Source organism: Trichomycterus rosablanca, chromosome 26 (assembly GCF_030014385.1).
Source record: "Trichomycterus rosablanca isolate fTriRos1 chromosome 26, fTriRos1.hap1, whole genome shotgun sequence".
NCBI lineage: Eukaryota > Metazoa > Chordata > Actinopteri > Siluriformes > Trichomycteridae > Trichomycterus > Trichomycterus rosablanca.
Genome location: NC_086013.1, coordinates 9,813,571 through 9,831,489, shown reverse-complemented (window position 1 = coordinate 9,831,489; position 17,919 = coordinate 9,813,571). Strand labels below are relative to the sequence as shown.

General features: G+C 44.0%; 1 protein-coding gene across 2 annotated transcripts in view; it reads right to left on the bottom strand.

Annotated features, from left to right (window-relative positions):
* abl1 (c-abl oncogene 1, non-receptor tyrosine kinase) overlaps positions 1–17,919 on the bottom strand; it is a 56,885-nt gene that overhangs the window by 12,802 nt on the left and 26,164 nt on the right. For both annotated transcript variants that reach the window (XM_062988984.1, XM_062988985.1), the window contains 4 exons: positions 9,032–9,196; positions 3,993–4,288; positions 313–585; positions 122–206 (listed from right to left, as the gene is read on the bottom strand). In XM_062988984.1, the coding sequence (XP_062845054.1) occupies positions 122–206; positions 313–585; positions 3,993–4,288; positions 9,032–9,196 (819 nt within the window). The remainder of the gene's footprint in view (positions 1–121; positions 207–312; positions 586–3,992; positions 4,289–9,031; positions 9,197–17,919) is intronic.

Below are 17,919 nucleotides of genomic sequence, written 5' to 3'. Positions count from 1 at the left end.
TTTATTGAGCAGTATGCGTTCTGAGACGCAGCTGTTGTGAAATCAGGCAGCAGCGCCTTTTCTCCACTCAGTACGTGCTTCAGGATTGTAAAAAGTAGTTCCTGACCAAGACCAGACTTACCCAATAGTTGTACCAGGTTAGGATGTTTGATCTCTTTCATGACTGCAGCCTCCTTTAGAAACTCTTCCACCTCCATCGTGTCCTCCTACACACCAAAAATAAAGCAGGAGGACCGGGTTAGTCCCGCACCCTCGTCTGTCCCGTGCAGTCCGACCCCACGACCCACTCCATGTCCCAACTTATTGACAAACCTTTAGAGTTTTCACAGCGACGGTGAGATTGTACTTCTTCCAGACTCCCTCGTACACCTCTCCATACTGGCCTCCGCCCAGCTTGTGTTTCATAGTGATGTCCGTGCGCTCCATCTCCCACTTGTCGTAGTTGGGCGAGACGCCGTAGATGGTGGGCTTGTTGCGTTTGGGCGCCGGGTAGTGAAGTGTGGTGATGAGGCCGTCCGCCACGGTGGAATGATGATGCACGAGCTCGGCCAGGGTGTTGAAGCGGCTCTCTGACGATACGTAAAGCTGATAAAGAAACGAGAAAAATCATACGTGTCAACGTGACGGGGGCTGCGGTGAGTCAGGTGTACAGTGTATCACAAAAGTGAGTACACCCCTCACATTTCTGCAGATATTTAAGTATATCTTTTCATGGGACAACACTGACAAAATGACACTTTGACACAATGAAAAGTAGTCTGTGTGCAGCTTATATAACAGTGTAAATTTATTCTTCCCTCAAAATAACTCAATATACAGCCATTAATGTCTAAACCACCGGCAACAAAAGTGAGTACACCCCTTAGTGAAAGTTCCTGAAGTGTCAATATTTTGTGTGGCCACCATTATTTCCCAGAACTGCCTTAACTCTCCTGGGCATGGAGTTTACCAGAGCTTCACAGGTTGCCACTGGAATGCTTTTCCACTCCTCCATGACGACATCACGGAGCTGGCGGATATTCGAGACTTTGCGCTCCTCCACCTTCCGCTTGAGGATGCCCCAAAGATGTTCTATTGGGTTTAGGTCTGGAGACATGCTTGGCCAGTCCATCACCTTTACCCTCAGCCTCTTCAATAAAGCAGTGGTCGTCTTAGAGGTGTGTTTGGGGTCATTATCATGCTGGAACACTGCCCTGCGACCCAGTTTCCGGAGGGAGGGGATCATGCTCTGCTTCAGTATTTCACAGTACATATTGGAGTTCATGTGTCCCTCAATGAAATGTAACTCCCCAACACCTGCTGCACTCATGCAGCCCCAGACCATGGCATTCCCACCACCATGCTTGACTGTAGGCATGACACACTTATCTTTGTACTCCTCACCTGATTGCCGCCACACATGCTTGAGACCATCTGAACCAAACAAATTAATCTTGGTCTCATCAGACCATAGGACATGGTTCCAGTAATCCATGTCCTTTGTTGACATGTCTTCAGCAAACTGTTTGCGGGCTTTCTTGTGTAGAGACTTCAGAAGAGGCTTCCTTCTGGGGTGACAGCCATGCAGACCAATTTGATGTAGTGTGCGGCGTATGGTCTGAGCACTGACAGGCTGACCCCCCACCTTTTCAATCTCTGCAGCAATGCTGACAGCACTCCTGCGCCTATCTTTCAAAGACAGCAGTTGGATGTGACGCTGAGCACGTGCACTCAGCTTCTTTGGACGACCAACGCGAGGTCTGTTCTGAGTGGACCCTGCTCTTTTAAAACGCTGGATGATCTTGGCCACTGTGCTGCAGCTCAGTTTCAGGGTGTTGGCAATCTTCTTGTAGCCTTGGCCATCTTCATGTAGCGCAACAATTCATCTTTTAAGATCCTCAGAGAGTTCTTTGCCATGAGGTGCCATGTTGGAACTTTCAGTGACCAGTATGAGAGAGTGTGAGAGCTGTACTACTAAATTGAACACACCTGCTCCCTATGCACACCTGAGACCTAGTAACACTAACAAATCACATGACATTTTGTAGGGAAAATGACAAGCAGTGCTCAATTTGGACATTTAGGGGTGTAGTCTCTTAGGGGTGTACTCACTTTTGTTGCCGGTGGTTTAGACATTAATGGCTGTATATTGAGTTATTTTGAGGGAAGAATAAATTTACACTGTTATATAAGCTGCACACAGACTACTTTTCATTGTGTCAAAGTGTCATTTTGTCAGTGTTGTCCCATGAAAAGATATACTTAAATATCTGCAGAAATGTGAGGGGTGTACTCACTTTTGTGATACACTGTATATGTATACAACCCCAATTCCAATGAAGTTGGGACGTTGTGTAAAACATGAATAAGAACAGAATACGATGATTTGCAAATCCTTTTCAACCCATATTCAATTGAATACACTACAAAGACAAGATATTTAATGTTCAAACGGATAAACTTTATTGTTTTTTTGCAAATATTCACTCATTTTGAATTTGATGCCTGCAACACGTTCCAAAGAAGTTGGGACAGGGGCATGTTTACCACATTGTTACATCACCTTTCCTTTTAACAACACTCAGTAAGCGTTTGGGAACTGAGGACACTAATTGTTGAAGCGTTGTAGGTGGAATTCTTTCCCATTCTTGCTTGATGTACAACTTCAGTTGCTCAACAGTCCGGGGTCTCCGTTGTCGTATTTTGCGCTTCATTATGCGCCACACATTTTCAATGGGAGACCGGTCTGGACTGCAGGCAGGCCAGTCTAGTACCCGCACTCTTTTACTATGAAGCCACGCTGTTGTAACACGTGCAGAAGGTGGCTTGGCATCGTCTTGCTGAAATAAGCAGGGACGTCCCTGAAAAAGACTCCAAAAGGCTCCAAAACCTGTATGTACCTTTCAGCATTAATGGTGCCTTCACAGATGTGCCAGTTACCCATGCCATGGGCACTAACACACCCCCATACCATCAACCATGCTGGCTTTTCAACTTTGTGCTTTGAACAATCCGGACAGTCCTTTTCCTCTTTGGCCCGGAGGACACGACGTCCATGATTTCCAAAAACTATTTGAAATGTGGACTCGTCAGACCACAGGACACTTTTCCACTTTGCGTCGGTCCATCTCAGATGAGCTCGGGCCCGGGTGTTGTTGATATATGGCTTTCGCTTTGCATGGTAGAGTTTTAACCTGCACTTGTAGATGGAGCGACGAACTGTGTTCACTGACGATGGTTTTCTGAAGTGTTCCTGAGCCCATGTGGTAATATCCGTTACTGAATGGTGTCGGTTTTTAACGCAGTGCCGCCTGAGGGATAAAAGGTCACGGGCATTCAATGTTGGTTTTCGGCCTTGCCGCTTACTTGCACAGATTTCTCCAGATTCTCTGAATCTTTTGATGATATTATGGACTGTAGATGATGAAATCCCTAAATTCCTTGCAATTGCACGTTGAAAAACGTTGTTCTTAAACTGTTGGACTATTTGCTCACGCAGTTGTTTACAAAGTGGTGAACCTTGCTTGTGAACGACCGAGCCTTTCGGGGATGCTCCCTTTATACCCAATCATGACACTCACCTGTTTCCAATTAACCTGTTCACCTGTGGAATGTTCCAAACAGATGTTTTTTGAGCATTCCTCAACTTTCCCAGTCTTTTGTTGCCCCTGTCCCAACTTTTTTGGAACGTGTTGCAGGCATCAAATTCAAAATGAGTAAATATTTGCAAAAAAACAATAAAGTTTATCCGTTTGAACATTAAATATCTTGTCTTTGTAGTGTATTCAATTAAATATGGGTTGAAAAGGATTTGCAAATCATCGTATTCTGTTTTTATTCATGTTTTACACAACGTCCCAACTTCATTGGAATTGGGGTTGTAAATCCTGATATTGTAATAACAATGCTTAAAAACTACAACTACATAGTTGTTCACAAAAAAACATTGTCACTACACTTTCATGTCATTAGATACTTTAACATGCTACACCATTTGTTTGATGTGCTTGTACCTTGCCGTCAGACGCCGTGTTGATGCGGTAGTGGTAGACTCGCCCCTCGTAGCGTAGCGAGATGGACCGCTGGCCCGGACTGCTCTCGCTCTCACGTACCAGGAAGCTGCCGTTAATGCCGCTGCTGAGCAGGTACTCGGCTGCGTTGCGCGACACTGGCCCGTGGTACCAGCTGTGCTTTTCCAGGCTGTTGACGGGTGTGATGTAGTTGCTGGGTACCCAGCCCTGGCCATTTTTGGTCTGTGCTTCACACCATTCGCCATTGTGATTGTAACCGAGCACTCTTAGCTTCTCCCCTAGGAAACCAGAGAATATGAATTAGGAACATGTTTGATGCACTAACAGTACCAGTACAGGCCAGTCATGATTTAAAAGTATCTGATAATCAAACAGACAATTTAACTGTATTTCCATCATGACTGGACATCATGTTACTTGTCTTTGTATTCTAACCAATCAGAATGAAGAACGCCTTTGTCATATATACATATGCACAAATATACATGCATATCCCAGCTTGTTTGGAGGCTGGGGTCAGACCGCAGGGTTGCCCATAGTATGGCACCCCTGGAGCAGACCGGGTTGAGGGCCTTACTCAAGGACCCAACAGTGGCTGCATAGCAGAGACTGGATTTGAGATGCCAATCTTCCAACTGATAGCCCAAAGCTCTACCCACTAGGCTACCACTGTCCCCAAGGGTATCACTCTAGGGTTGATCTTGTCGGTGTAGCAGTAGGTCAAGTGCCACTCAGAATTGAATTATTAAAGTGGCACAGCGCTAGTACAAGTACGCTAACCCACTACTGCTGAAATCCAGGGTTTGAATCCACAGTGGTGCTATTGGTCAGCTGGAGATTAGATATGTCTAAGCAGAGGTGGATAAGTGTCCTTGCCGCAACGCACCCATTGCTGCTGAGGAAACCGGACCCACCGCGACCAGGATAAAGCACTGTAAAAAATTATATATATTAGAGTATAATATTACATTGTGTTTCCTAATATTAGTATTACTCAGGTGGCACGGCAGACTATTACGCCAGCACACCACTGCTACGATCCGGGTTCAGATCTCAGCTGTGTTATTACCCAGCCGGGCACATACAGACATAACTGGCTATGTCTGAGGAAAGAAGGATGCCCCAAGCCCTCCGGTGGACTGCCGCCCTGTCCAGTGTTTCCTGGTGGAAGCAGTCTGTTGTGCACTGCTTTTTAAAAAAACAATACAACAATAATAAAGTTACTGATACTGAACCTTGTATTGTCCACAGCGAACCCCTTCTTTCAAGCCCATGTTTCTGCCCAGTCGCCTCAGTCTGCTAACCGGGGTCCTTGCACAGCGTTTGAAGACCCCACCCACTCGGTCCGGTCATTTCCCCGCCCAGCAGACACGGTGGCCAATTTGTGTCCGCTGAAGGCACGGCCGATTGTGCCCGCTAGATGGCGCCCAGGCGACCGGTAGCAGAGCCTAGACTCGAACCGGATTGTTCAGAATCTCGACGCTGGTGTGCTAGCGGAATATCCCGCTGTGCCACCTGGACGCCCCAAATAAATTTTTTTCAAATACACTGTTAATATGTGCTATATGGAAATAGTATTGAGACACCCCTTCTAACAGGTGTAATGAATCGATTGTATAAAGTAAATTATATGCTTCTTTTGCAGCAACTTTTCAGCAACAGCTTAGGGAAGGCCCCTTTCTTGTCCCAGCATGACTGTTCCTCCTTTGCACAAAGCAAGGTCCATAAAGACCTTGACCGTGCCATATCAGTTCAGAAGAGTGGCTGTTCTTCAGGCTGAGAAAAAACTATGTTTTTAAAATGTGATGACCAACAAGCTTATGGGCAGGTGTCTAAATACTTTTAGCCACGGCATCAGAGAGCAAATTCACAAATGGGAATTGGAAATGACTAGATTGGGAGATAAAGGAAGAAAAAAAACTTTTTTCCCCACTTTTAATATGCTTGGTATGAGATCCCTTCAATCTAACAATACAACACTATCAGACTGATCGGTCCTAATCCACGAGGTGCGCTCAGACCAGCCCGGCTGCAGCTGCCATGTTGTTTTTCAGCAAGTCAAGTGGAACGAATGCACGAGTGGGAGATAAAGGAAGTGCAGGGGAGATAAGAGGATGAAGGTAAATATGTGGATTTCCAGGCAGTGGCGTCATCTGACTTCCTTAAAAGGACATGCTGGGCCTCTCCGCCACTAACATTTACATTTTCAGCATTTAGCAGACGCCTTTATCCAAAGCGACTTACATTACAGTTACAGTATACAATCTGAGAAATTGAGGGTGGGGTTTGAACCAGTGACCCTCTGATTTCTAGTCCAGTTCCTTAACCACTAGGCTATGGCTTGCCTTTACACCCTAGCACATGTTTAGTCTATGGATCGGATAAATTTCGGTCAAGTACATGGTCAGTACTAGCAGGCACAGCTGGCAGCGTGCAGAGCAGACAAAATTGGCCACTAAGTCTGCTGGGTGGGAAAAGTGTTACCCTGGTTTGTAGCCCGAGGTGCCTGTACAGAAGTGAAGTAATTTGGAGATCGGTGCGTGACTCTCCATGTGCGAGACTGACCACCGAAGTATGGGCAAATAAGAAGGGGTCTGTGGACTGTGTTGGCATCAGAGAGAGCATGGGTCAGGCAAATATACCCCCCTTAGATGTAATCAGGGTACCCAGGAGCGGAAAACTGCAACCTGGCAGTGGTGGGGCTTGAACCAGTGACCTTCTGATTTCTAGTCCAGTTCCTTAACCACTAGGCTAAGTCTATGGGACGGATACATTTTGGTCAAGTACATGGTCAGTATGTAAAAGTTAACTGAGTAAAATAAATAAAAGACAAGAGGAATGGGATATGACAAAAATATCTTTCAAGAAATTAAAATGAGCGCCCAGGTGGCACAGCTGGATATTCCACTAGCACACCAGCACTCGGATCTGAACTCCCCGAATTGGAATCTCTGCTCCGCTATCGGACAGCTGGACGCCCTCTACCAGGAACAGTTGACAATGCCTAGAGCAGACAAAATTGGCCACTAAGTCTGACGGGTGGGAAAAGACCGGATAAAAAAAAAAAAAGTGAGTGGGGGCTTGGACACGGTGTTACCCTGGTTACATTTACATTTTCAGCATTTAGCGGATGCCTTTATCCAAAGCGACTTACAGTACAGTTACAGTATACAATCTGAGCAATTGAGGGTTAAGGGGCCTTGCTCAAGGGCCCAACAGCAGCAACCTGGCAGTGGTGAGGCTTGAACCAGCGACCTTTTGATTACTAGTACCATAACCACTAGGCTACGGCTTGGTTAGTGGCCCGAGGCGCCTGTACAGAAGTGAAAGAACGTGGAGATCAGTGCGTGACTCTCCATGCACGGGACTGATCACCAAAGTATGGGTGAATAATGGCAGTTGTAGCCTAGCTGTTAAGGTACTGGACTAGTCATCCAATGATCGCTGGTGTAAGCCCCACCACTGCCAGGTTGCCACTGTTGGGCCCTTAATCCTCAATTGCTTAGACAATATACTATATAATGTTACAGTGCTGTAGGTCGATTTGGATAATAAATGTGAATGTATAATAAGGGGTCTGAGGACTGTGCTGTGTGCCAGAGAGAGAATGGGTCAGGCAAATATACCCCCCTTAGATGCGATCAGGGTCCCCAGTGGCGGAAAGCTTAGTGGTTGTGCAAAATTTTGGGGTGTATATAAAATATAAAATATTTAAGTACTGTGACAGAATATTGTCTAGGCAATTGAGGGTTAAGGACCTTGCTTAGGGGCTCAACAGAGGCAACCTGGCAGTGGTGGGGCTTGGACCAGTGACCTCTCGATTACTGGATAAACTGCTATACACCATAGAGCCAATCTTCTAGGAAAGCTTTCCACAACATCTCAAAGAAAGCCATTCGGTCAGTAGAGCAGCCGTGAGGTCAAGCACGAGGTTCGCACAACGTTCCGACTCATCCCAAAGGAATTCACTGGCGTTCAGGGTCAAGCAAATTTGCTCACACTCAAACTACGTCTTCATGCACAGGGGTGGCAGCCATCCTGGAACGGGAACAGGAAAAGGGACTTTCCAAACCTTCTTATAAACTTTGTGGTCATTTAGAGGTGTCGAGTCCAGCTCACCAAACTGAGGTCTGGATTCAGTTCCAGGACTGATTCTCAGAATTCGCTTTTAGTTTCCTAATGAAGTTGCGAAAGTGCTTCGTCATTCGCTCTACTCATCTTAGAGTCATTGTTTACACACACGTAAAATGAGCTGCTGGTCGTCGTCAGGGAGAGAGAGAGAGAAGCGAACCGAAAGCTGATAAAATAAAACATACAGAAGATGGGAAAGCTGGCTGGAAAACTATCAAAAATATTTAGGTTTGGGACCAGAATCGATCATCGAGCACCAAAGCACCACAGCAGGATTGAATTCACATAGACCCAATACGTCACTTGTGCATTATTCAAACAGGTCGACGTGATTGACATGAAATGTGGGCACCGTTTCCTTAATTTGCGGTTTGTTACCGTAGCTACGCCTCAGCCCGCCTAAAGCACTGCTAATCTAAAAAGTTTTCATTCATCAGTAGCCTGTTTGCGCTATTTTTGCATTTTTCCTTTTGTAACCTACACTGCTTGTGAAGATGAGTGCGCAACCAAGCACGAAGGAACCCAAACGGAGCCGCTCAGGTGGCGCAGCGGTAAAAAGACACGCTGCAACCAGAGCTGGATTCCAGATACATTGTATCGAATCCAGCTCTGCCTTACCGGTTCGAGGCCGAGTGGCTGTATGAGCAACGATTGGCCGGTTGCTCAGTTGGAGGGTGGTACAAAGAACCAGATGTGGGTCTCTCTCAAAAGACTTTCTTCTTCTAATAAACGTCTAGTAACTAAATGAAGAAGCGTGTACACTGTTCCCTGAACCCTTTCTAAACTGTACTGTAAGTGGAGACCTCTGAATGTTCGAGAAATTTACATAGATTTAAACCAACAGTTACCAAACAAAGCAAAACGAGCACGATGCAAATGCGCCGCCTCACCTTTAGTGATGCTGAGCGTGTTGTCTCCGCTCGCCACGAAGTCGTACAGTGCTACAAATAGATTGGGGTCATTTTCGCTGGGTCCCGCCAACAGGTTCTCTTTGGAGTTCCAGCGTGCCGCCTCAGACAGACTGGAAGGCTCAAAGTCCGGCCGCTGAAGAGCTTCTGAGTGGAAAAAAAAGCACAACAGGAGGAAGAGGATTAGTGATTTAAAAATAATGCATCAATATGAAATTACTAAAAAATAAATATGCAAAGATGAATAATAGTATTGACATGTATTTCACATATAAATTAACCATATAATGCACGGTGAGTGGTGCGATTACAACAATAAATGCATTCATTACTAATAAAACTGATTACTGTGTACAGAAGAATAAAAGTTAAGCACTGACTGGTCAGGTACTGAAATGTTGGTGCTATTACAAACATGACGGTAACATCTGGAGGACAATATAATACAGACCATACCTTTAAACTAGCAGGCAACAAAACAACAAAGTAACAGACAACAGAACGGCAAACTAGCAGGAGGAAAAAGACAAACTAGCAGGCAGCAAAACAGCTGACAGGCAGCAAAACAACAAGCTATCAGGTGACAAAGCAAAAAGAACTAGGAGGGGAGAAAGAAAAAAACTAGCAGGCAGCAAAATTAAAAACTTACAGAAGGAAAAAGGACAAACTAGCAGGCAGCAAAACAACAAGTCATCAGGCGACAGAATGGCAAACAAGCAAGAAAAAAAGGACAAACTAGCAGGCAGCAAAACAACAAACTGAAAGGCAATAAAATGAAAAAAAAAGTTAGCAGGAGAGAAAGGACAAACTAGCAGGCAGCAAAACAACTAACAGGCAGGAAAACAACACACTAACAGGCAACAAAATGGCAAACTAGCAGAAGAAAAAAAAGCCAAACTAGCAGGCAGCAAAATGACAACTTACTAGAAGGAAAAAGGACAAACTAGCAGGCAGCAAAACAACTAACAGGCAGCAAAACAAGCTATCAGGCAACAGAACGGCAAACAAGCAGGAGGAAAAAGGCCAAACTAGCAGGCAGCAAAACAACAAGCTGTCAGGCTAAAGAACGGCAAACTAGCAGAAATAAAAAGGACAAACTAGCAGGAGGAAAAAGTACAAACTGACAGGCAGCAAAACCACTAACTGACCGGCAACAAAACGAAACAAACTAGCAGGAGGAAAAAGGGCAAACTAACAGACAGCAAAACCACTAACAGGCAGCAAAACAACAAGCTATCAGGTGACAGAACTGCAAACTAGCAGTTGGAAAAAGGAGAAACTAGCAGGCAGCAAAACTACTAATAGGCAGCAAAACAAATTAAGAGGCAACAAAACAAAAAAAGCTAGCAGGTGGAAAAAGGACAAACTAGCAGGCAACAAAACGAAACAAACTAGCAAGAGAGAAAGGACAAACTAACAGGCAGCAAAACAACTAACGGGCAACAAGGTGACAAAACGCAAACCAGCAGGCAGCAAAACAACAAACTACAGGTGACAGAACGACAAACTACCAGAAGAACAAACAGGAGGATAAAAGAGAAACTATCAAGTGGCAAACAGCCAAATTAGCAGGCAGCAAAACAACAAGCTATCAGGCAACAGAAGGGCAGACAAGCAGGCAACCGACAGGTGACAAAAAGAAAAAAACTAGCAGGAGATAAAAAACTAACTAACAGGCGACAGAACGACAAACTAACAGGCATCAAAACTACTAACAGGCAGTAAAACAACAAGCTATGAGAAGACAACGGCAAACTAGCAGGTGGATAAAGGAGAAACTAGCAGACGGTAAAATTACAAACTAGCAAGTTGGAGGATCAGAACAGCAAACTAGCAGGTGGAAATGTGACAAACTTGCAAACGGCAATATGGCAGACCATCAGGCGGCAAAACAACAAACCTGCAGGCAGCAAAAGACACAAAGCGCCCATCTAGTCATTTCCAACTGGGACCAGGACCAGAGACCAGTTCTGACCTCATCTTTGTTAAACACAGCCGATTGTGATTGTTGGGACGCCCGGCAGGATGGTGGCTCTGCTGAGATTGGTGTGTTAGCTTGTTACACCAAGGGCTAGCATCTTATGAAGGACAATACAATCTGCTGCAGTAGTCAGAATTCTACCCTCCAACCTTAAATTCCATTACAGCTCTTTTATTACCCTGGTCATCACGTTCCTGAACTTGTCTGACTAGCAGATCTCTAAGCTGACATAAGCAAGATCTTATTTTATTCATCTCCCTGATACAGGTTATTAAACTGGCAGCAAAAGAACGACGCACACGGTGACGTTATAATGCACGACCGTGCCAGCTGTGCCAGCCATGTGCTTCACGAACACTGCTTCGGGACACAACGAAGACTCGAGCGGCGTCACACATCTCTAACATGCCAAGCATTAGCTTCGATTTCAAGCACCTGCTGTTAACTGTGTATGCCTGATGGACCACTGGTACCTCTACTGGTGGGAGGACAACAACTCAGAAATGAGTGGGATCAAGATTAGGGATGTAGCCGCTCAGGTGGTGCAGCGGTAAAGTACGCTAGCGCACCAGAGATACATCGTATCGAAACTCGGCTCTACCTTTCCGACTGGGTTGGGCGGCAGTATGAACAACGTTTGGCTGTAGTTCAGGGGCTTAGGGGAAGTGTCGGAGCATAGGTCCTCATAACTGGCCCGACTGCGGCCCCTGCTGGTTGACTGACGGCGCCTGCACGGGGCTGAGGAATAACATCGATGGGGGTGTGACCCTCCGTGCGCAGTGTCTGTCGGTGTATGAACTCGGCTCGTGCAGGTGAAAAATGCAGGCTGTACTGATTGCGTGTCGGAGGGGGCGCAAGTCAGTTGGCGGCAAAAGGGTCGAATCAGTATAGAGGACGCAATCAGGGTAATTGGACACGACTAGAATAGGGATAAAAAATTGGGGGGAAAAAGTGGGGAAAAAAATAGATTAAAAAAAAAAAAGATTGGGGATGTAACGATGCACCACAAGACAGTTAAAAATCGGTGCACATGTGCCACGATTCGAATCGGTTATTCATTTAAGATGAATCGACATTCACTTTGAACAGCAGAGGACACTGGCGCTATTCACCTCGCCTGGGGGATCTCATTGTGAACGAGGCAACAAGTGAAGCAGTTATGAGGACATCCTGTTCGCCAATCGTGGGTCTGTGTAGGCGCCTGGCAGGCGGATTTAAACTTGAGAGCTAGAGATCTTAGCACTGGTGTGCTAGCGTATTGTACCGCTTCACCACCCAAGTGCAACAGCTGTGTCAAAATCCCAAGACATCAGTCAAACCAGCCTGTCTGACACCAACATACTAGGGTAAATCACAATGTTCGCGACATTAGCTTCGATATGTGGTACTAAAACACTTGCGCAGATTGGTTTCCAGGTGTTTCCAGACGTTTTTAAGCTGAACAGAGCATCATGTGAGGATCATTTTATGAGGTGACACATACACGAGCGATCCCAAGCCTGGCACGGAAATGACGCGCTGATAAAGAAGGATAAACAAGTGAGGAAAAGAACTGACTGTGGATTCCATCATTACGCCAGAGCTTTTCCAGCCAAGAGGACTGGAAACACTCATAAAGGGGTTCAAATTCTGATCTCTTGCAGATGGGCTAATTAAGGCAGTATGAAACGTTTGGATATTAGGGATTTAGAGGCTATTGTAGGACAATCTGATTTTTCCTCTTGGCACGTCTGTAGAGAAACTCTCATGAAGTAATCAAGTACTAAAGACCTGGTGTTTCTATACAATCAACCTTGAAAGGGATTCGAAAGCAAAACCTTTAGTCTGTGCATCGACATGACTGTCGGATCCACCAACGACGAGGTGTAGGTGATTTAGCGATTTAGCTTAACAGTTGTATATAGAGGCCAGTCAATCTAGGCCAGTAAGCTAGCCGTCAGATCCCTTGTTTCATGCTTTTTTTTTTTATTAGCTCCACTTACCATATAAAAGCACTTTGTAGTTCTACAATTACTGACTGTAGTCCATCTGTTTCTCTGCATGCTTTGTTAGCCTGCTTTCATGCTGTTCTTCAAAGGTCAGGACCCCCCACAGGACCACTACAGAGCAGGTATTATTTGGGTGGTGGATCATTCTCAGCACTGCAGTTACACTGACATGGTGGTGGTGTGTTAGTGTGTGTTGTGCTGGTATCTCGCTGCCACTGCTGGACTGAGAATAGTCCACCAACCAAAAACATATCCAGCCATCAGCGCCCCATGGGCAGCGTCCTGTGCCCACTGATGAAGGTCTAAAAGATGACCGACTCAAACAGCAACAGCAATAGATGAGCGCTCGTCTCTGACTTTATGTCTACAAGGTGGACCAACTAGGTAGGAGTGTCTAATAGAGTGGACAGTGAGTGTGGGGTCCTGACCATTGAAGAACAGGGTGAAAGGGGGCTAACAAAGCATGCAGAGAAACAGATGGGCTACAGTCAGTAATTGTAGAACTACAAAGTGCTTCTATATGGTAAGTGGAGCTGATAAAATAGACAGTGAGTGTAGAAACAAGGAGGTGGTTTTAATGTTATGGCTGATCGGTGTATATATATATATTTACAGAATTACAGATATACATAACGGCTCCCTGATGCCCGCAAGTCAGATAAAATCTCCCGGAATCTAGAACGAGTGACCAAGAGCGCGCGCGCACACACTTTATTCGCCGATTGCGTATTAAATCCGTTATCTGATATACAATCTAGCGCACTGTGTAGGGAACATAAATCAATTGTCTAATATACTGTCTAGTGCACTATGTAGGGAACATAAATCCATTATCTGATATACAATTTAGTGCACTATGTAGGGAGCATAATTAATTATGTAATACACTATCTAGTGCACTATGTAAGGAACACAAATCATCATCTAGTTATACTTTCTAGTGCACTATCTAGTGAACAGGAATGCATTATCTAATACACTATCTAGTGCACTATGTAGGGAACATAAATCCTTGATTTGATATACAATCTAGTGCACTGTGTAGGGAACATAAACCAATTGTCTAATTCACTATCTAGTGCACTACGTAGGGAACATAAATTCATATCTAAAATACTATCTAGTGCACTATGTAGGAAACATAAATCCGTTATCTGATATACAATTTAGTGCACTATGTAGGGAACCTAAATTCGTCAACTAATACGCTACCTAAAGCATTATGTAAGAAACATAAGTCTATTATCTAGTACACTATCTAGTGCACTAAGTAAGGAACACAAATTCTTTTATAATATACAATCTAGTGCATTATGTAGGGAACATAAATCTATTATCTTTCACACTATCTAGTGAACAGTTAGCTTAGTAGCTCAGTTAGCAGCTCCTAGAAGTTCTGTTATCACCCATATCCTTTGGTGTGTGCGAGAGGTTTTTTTATTTTTGGGCTTGGGGGGTCGGGGTCAAGGTCTTGGTCCGGGGGTACCTCCCTGAAATGAGTTTTTGCAACTTGGGATGTCTGTACCTGTTACAGAAATATCAAATGCTAGTCACACCACAGCCACACAAGAGCATTGTGGCAAGTAATGCTTAAATATTATTAATATAACTTCATGAATTAGGCGTCTCTCACATATCCATTTACATTTTTAAATAGATGTACTTGAGCATAAATGCAGCTATAATTTACCTCAGAGTTTGGTACTATGCTGTTAGCTCTGACTGTTAGCCGCAACAAGGGTAGAATGGCTAGCTATTTCAGTAGCTAGCAAATTAGCCCGTAAAAAGCAAACTCTATCACTTTTGAATTAATTTGGACTGTTAAGAGTTGCCAGAAAGCAATTTGCATCATTTTGTGCCATTGTTTTAGATGTTATTGTCTTGCGTTACTCGCTGTTACTGAAACACCACATGCTAGCCACACTACAGGCACACAGAAGCAACAAATGCTTAAATCTTATTAATATAACGTTATGAATAAAAAAACACCTAAAACCTGTTACACCAGACTAGACATAAAAAGATGTACTTAAGCATAAATGCAGCTATAATTTACCTCAGAGTTTGGTACTTTGTGTACTGCTGCTAGCTCTGAGTGTTAGCCGCAACAAGGGTAGAATGGCTAGCTATTTCAGTAGCTAGCAAATTAGCCCGTAAAAAGCAAACTCTATCACTTTTGAATCAATTTGGACTGTTAAGAGTTGCCAGAAAGCAATTTGCTCACACCACAAGAGCAATGTGGCAAATAATGCTTAAATATTATTAATATAGCCGCTCAGGTGGCGTAGCGGTAAAAAGTACGCTAGCACACCAGAGTTGGGGTTTCGAATACATCGTATCTCAGCTCTGCCTTCCGACTGGGCTGGGCGGCATGAACGACGATTGGCTGTTGTTCATAGGGGTAAAAAGTCAGATCATGGGTCCTCATAACTGGTGCGACTGCGGCCCCTGCTGGCTGACTGGTGCCGCCTGCACAGGGCTGAGGAATGATGCTGATGGGGGTGTGGCCCTCCGTACGCAGTGCCCGTCGGTGTACGAACTCGACTCGTGCAGGTGAAAAATGCAGTCTGTACTGACTGTACGTGCCGGAGGGGGCGTATGTCAGTTGCGGTGAAGGGTCGAATCAGTATAGAGGACGCAATCAGGGTAATTGGACACGACTAGATTAGGGGGGAGAAAAATTGGGGGGAAAAAAGTGGGAAAAAAATATATTATTAATATAGCTTCATGAATTAGGCATTTTTCACATATCTATTTCGTTATAAATACATGTACTTAAACATAAATGCAGCTATAATTTACCTCAGAGTTTAGTACTTTGCCGTTAGCTCTGACTGTTAGCCGCAACAAGAGTAGAATGGCTAGCTATTTCAGTAGTTAGCAAAACGTTAAGAGTTGCCACATCTTAAAACCAAGACACCTTCAGGGTTAAGATTTTGCTTTCCATTACATTTCCTCCACAGTGGCTTGACAAAATTATGCCATGCTAATCAACTTTATTTTGTACCCAAATTACCCATGTAGACGTGTTGATTTTGAAATAATGGATGAAGCTTTTCTTGACTCACAGCAGTCATAAATACACCACTCCGACCTAAAAGCCCTTTCATTTTGAATTAAGGCGAAGGCGAGTGCCGTAGATCATCACAGCCGTGATGTTATTCGCGATAACACACGACCTCAAGTGTTCTATTGCTTTTATACAACAGTTTTTACAAAATAAAGAAAGAAAATAAATCAAAGAAGCCCTGAATTTCATATTAAATATGCTTTAATATTGACAATACCTTCCGCCAAAAAGTAGTTCCACAACGAATATAAAGTTTAACACTACAAAGCAAACATCCCAAGTTGCAAAAACTCATTTCAGGGAGGTAAGAACAACAAGAAGAAAAAGGCAAGAACCTCCGAAGAGAAAAAAGAAATAAAAAACCTCTCACACACACCAAAGGATATGGGTGATAACAGAACTTTTAGGAGCCGTTAACTGGGCTATTAAGCTAACTGTTCAATAGCAGTAAATAAAATAAATAAACTTAAAAAGAGCCTCACAGTAAAGATAAACCGGAGCAGCGCGCGCGTGTTTGTGTGTGTGTTTGTGCCTTTAGAAGAGACGCTTTGTTCACTGTATCGCTATAAGTGATTCATTGATTCACGAGTCGATTCATTTTTCGCGAAGCGTAAGTTTCTCTTCTCAGTTATCTCTCCGTGTTTACTGTTATTAATTAAATGTCGTGGTTTTAAATAAACACCAGCTACTACAGAACATTCTGTGTGACTCTCTTACATTAAAAAGCTTCATTAAACTGCTATTACCACAGTTCTGTAACCGACCGTCAGACTCGTTCCGTCTAAGGAGCTAAAAGTTCAGCAGATGATCCTGAACTAACGAATTTGGTAATGAATAAACTTTTGCCTCTGATTGGCTCTGTAACGTTTTCTGTTCTCATCTACATCACAAGTAAGAACCGCTTACGATTTACCAAAGTGAACCAGGAGTTTATATAACGTGCTGATAGAATCGACTCAGATGTGACCGGGTTGAATTATCTTTTTAAAGTAAATATTACAATCAGCAAAATTACATCGTATGTATGATGCACAACGTTAATGATGTTATTTTAGGTCATGAAGAGCTTTCACTGTGGTTTCTGTACGATGGTTGATGAATGGTGATGTGATGGTTGGTGCTTCGTAGCTCAAAGTCCGGATCAATCCACTGAGCTGTTAACTTAACGTGATCTTTATATATCACACGATCGAATCGGCTACTTTTAGGAAATATCGCCGATCGCCGATAGCATATTTTGATTAAAAATCGGCCAATACCGATTCATAGCCGATCGATCGTCCCATCTCTAGTTAGAACGCTTCTCAACCAATCAGATTGTAAGGTCGGGAACTAACTGTTGTATAACAAAGAATATTACACAGTGCAGCTTGACGGTTGTTTGAAGGTCTTTTTTACAGGATGGATGCGGTGTAAACACAGTCTGAGCGCAGTTCATTTTACACAATACCAGATAGTCTTAAAACATACCGGTGCCACTGACGTTTGAGCTATCGGAACAGGTGAAAAGAAATATCTGTGGAGAGACAGAGGCTGGAACATGTGGAGTGATGGAAAAACACATCACGGAGAGCTCGAGGTGAAATATTGAGCCACAGGGAAAACTAAATATACTCACGACTGGAGAGACTAACCTGGCGCAAGTGTGAGGAAAATTGAAAGATTTATCGTTTAGAACAGTCCAAAGTCATAAGATTTGTTTTTATATATATTTTGCAAACCATACCTGAGCACCTTCCAATTTTGTCCCAATTACAATGTCGCAAAAAGCAATGCTGAGTGTTCAGACTTACAAGCTTGAATCTTAGCAAGGCCATCAACCTGACCAAAA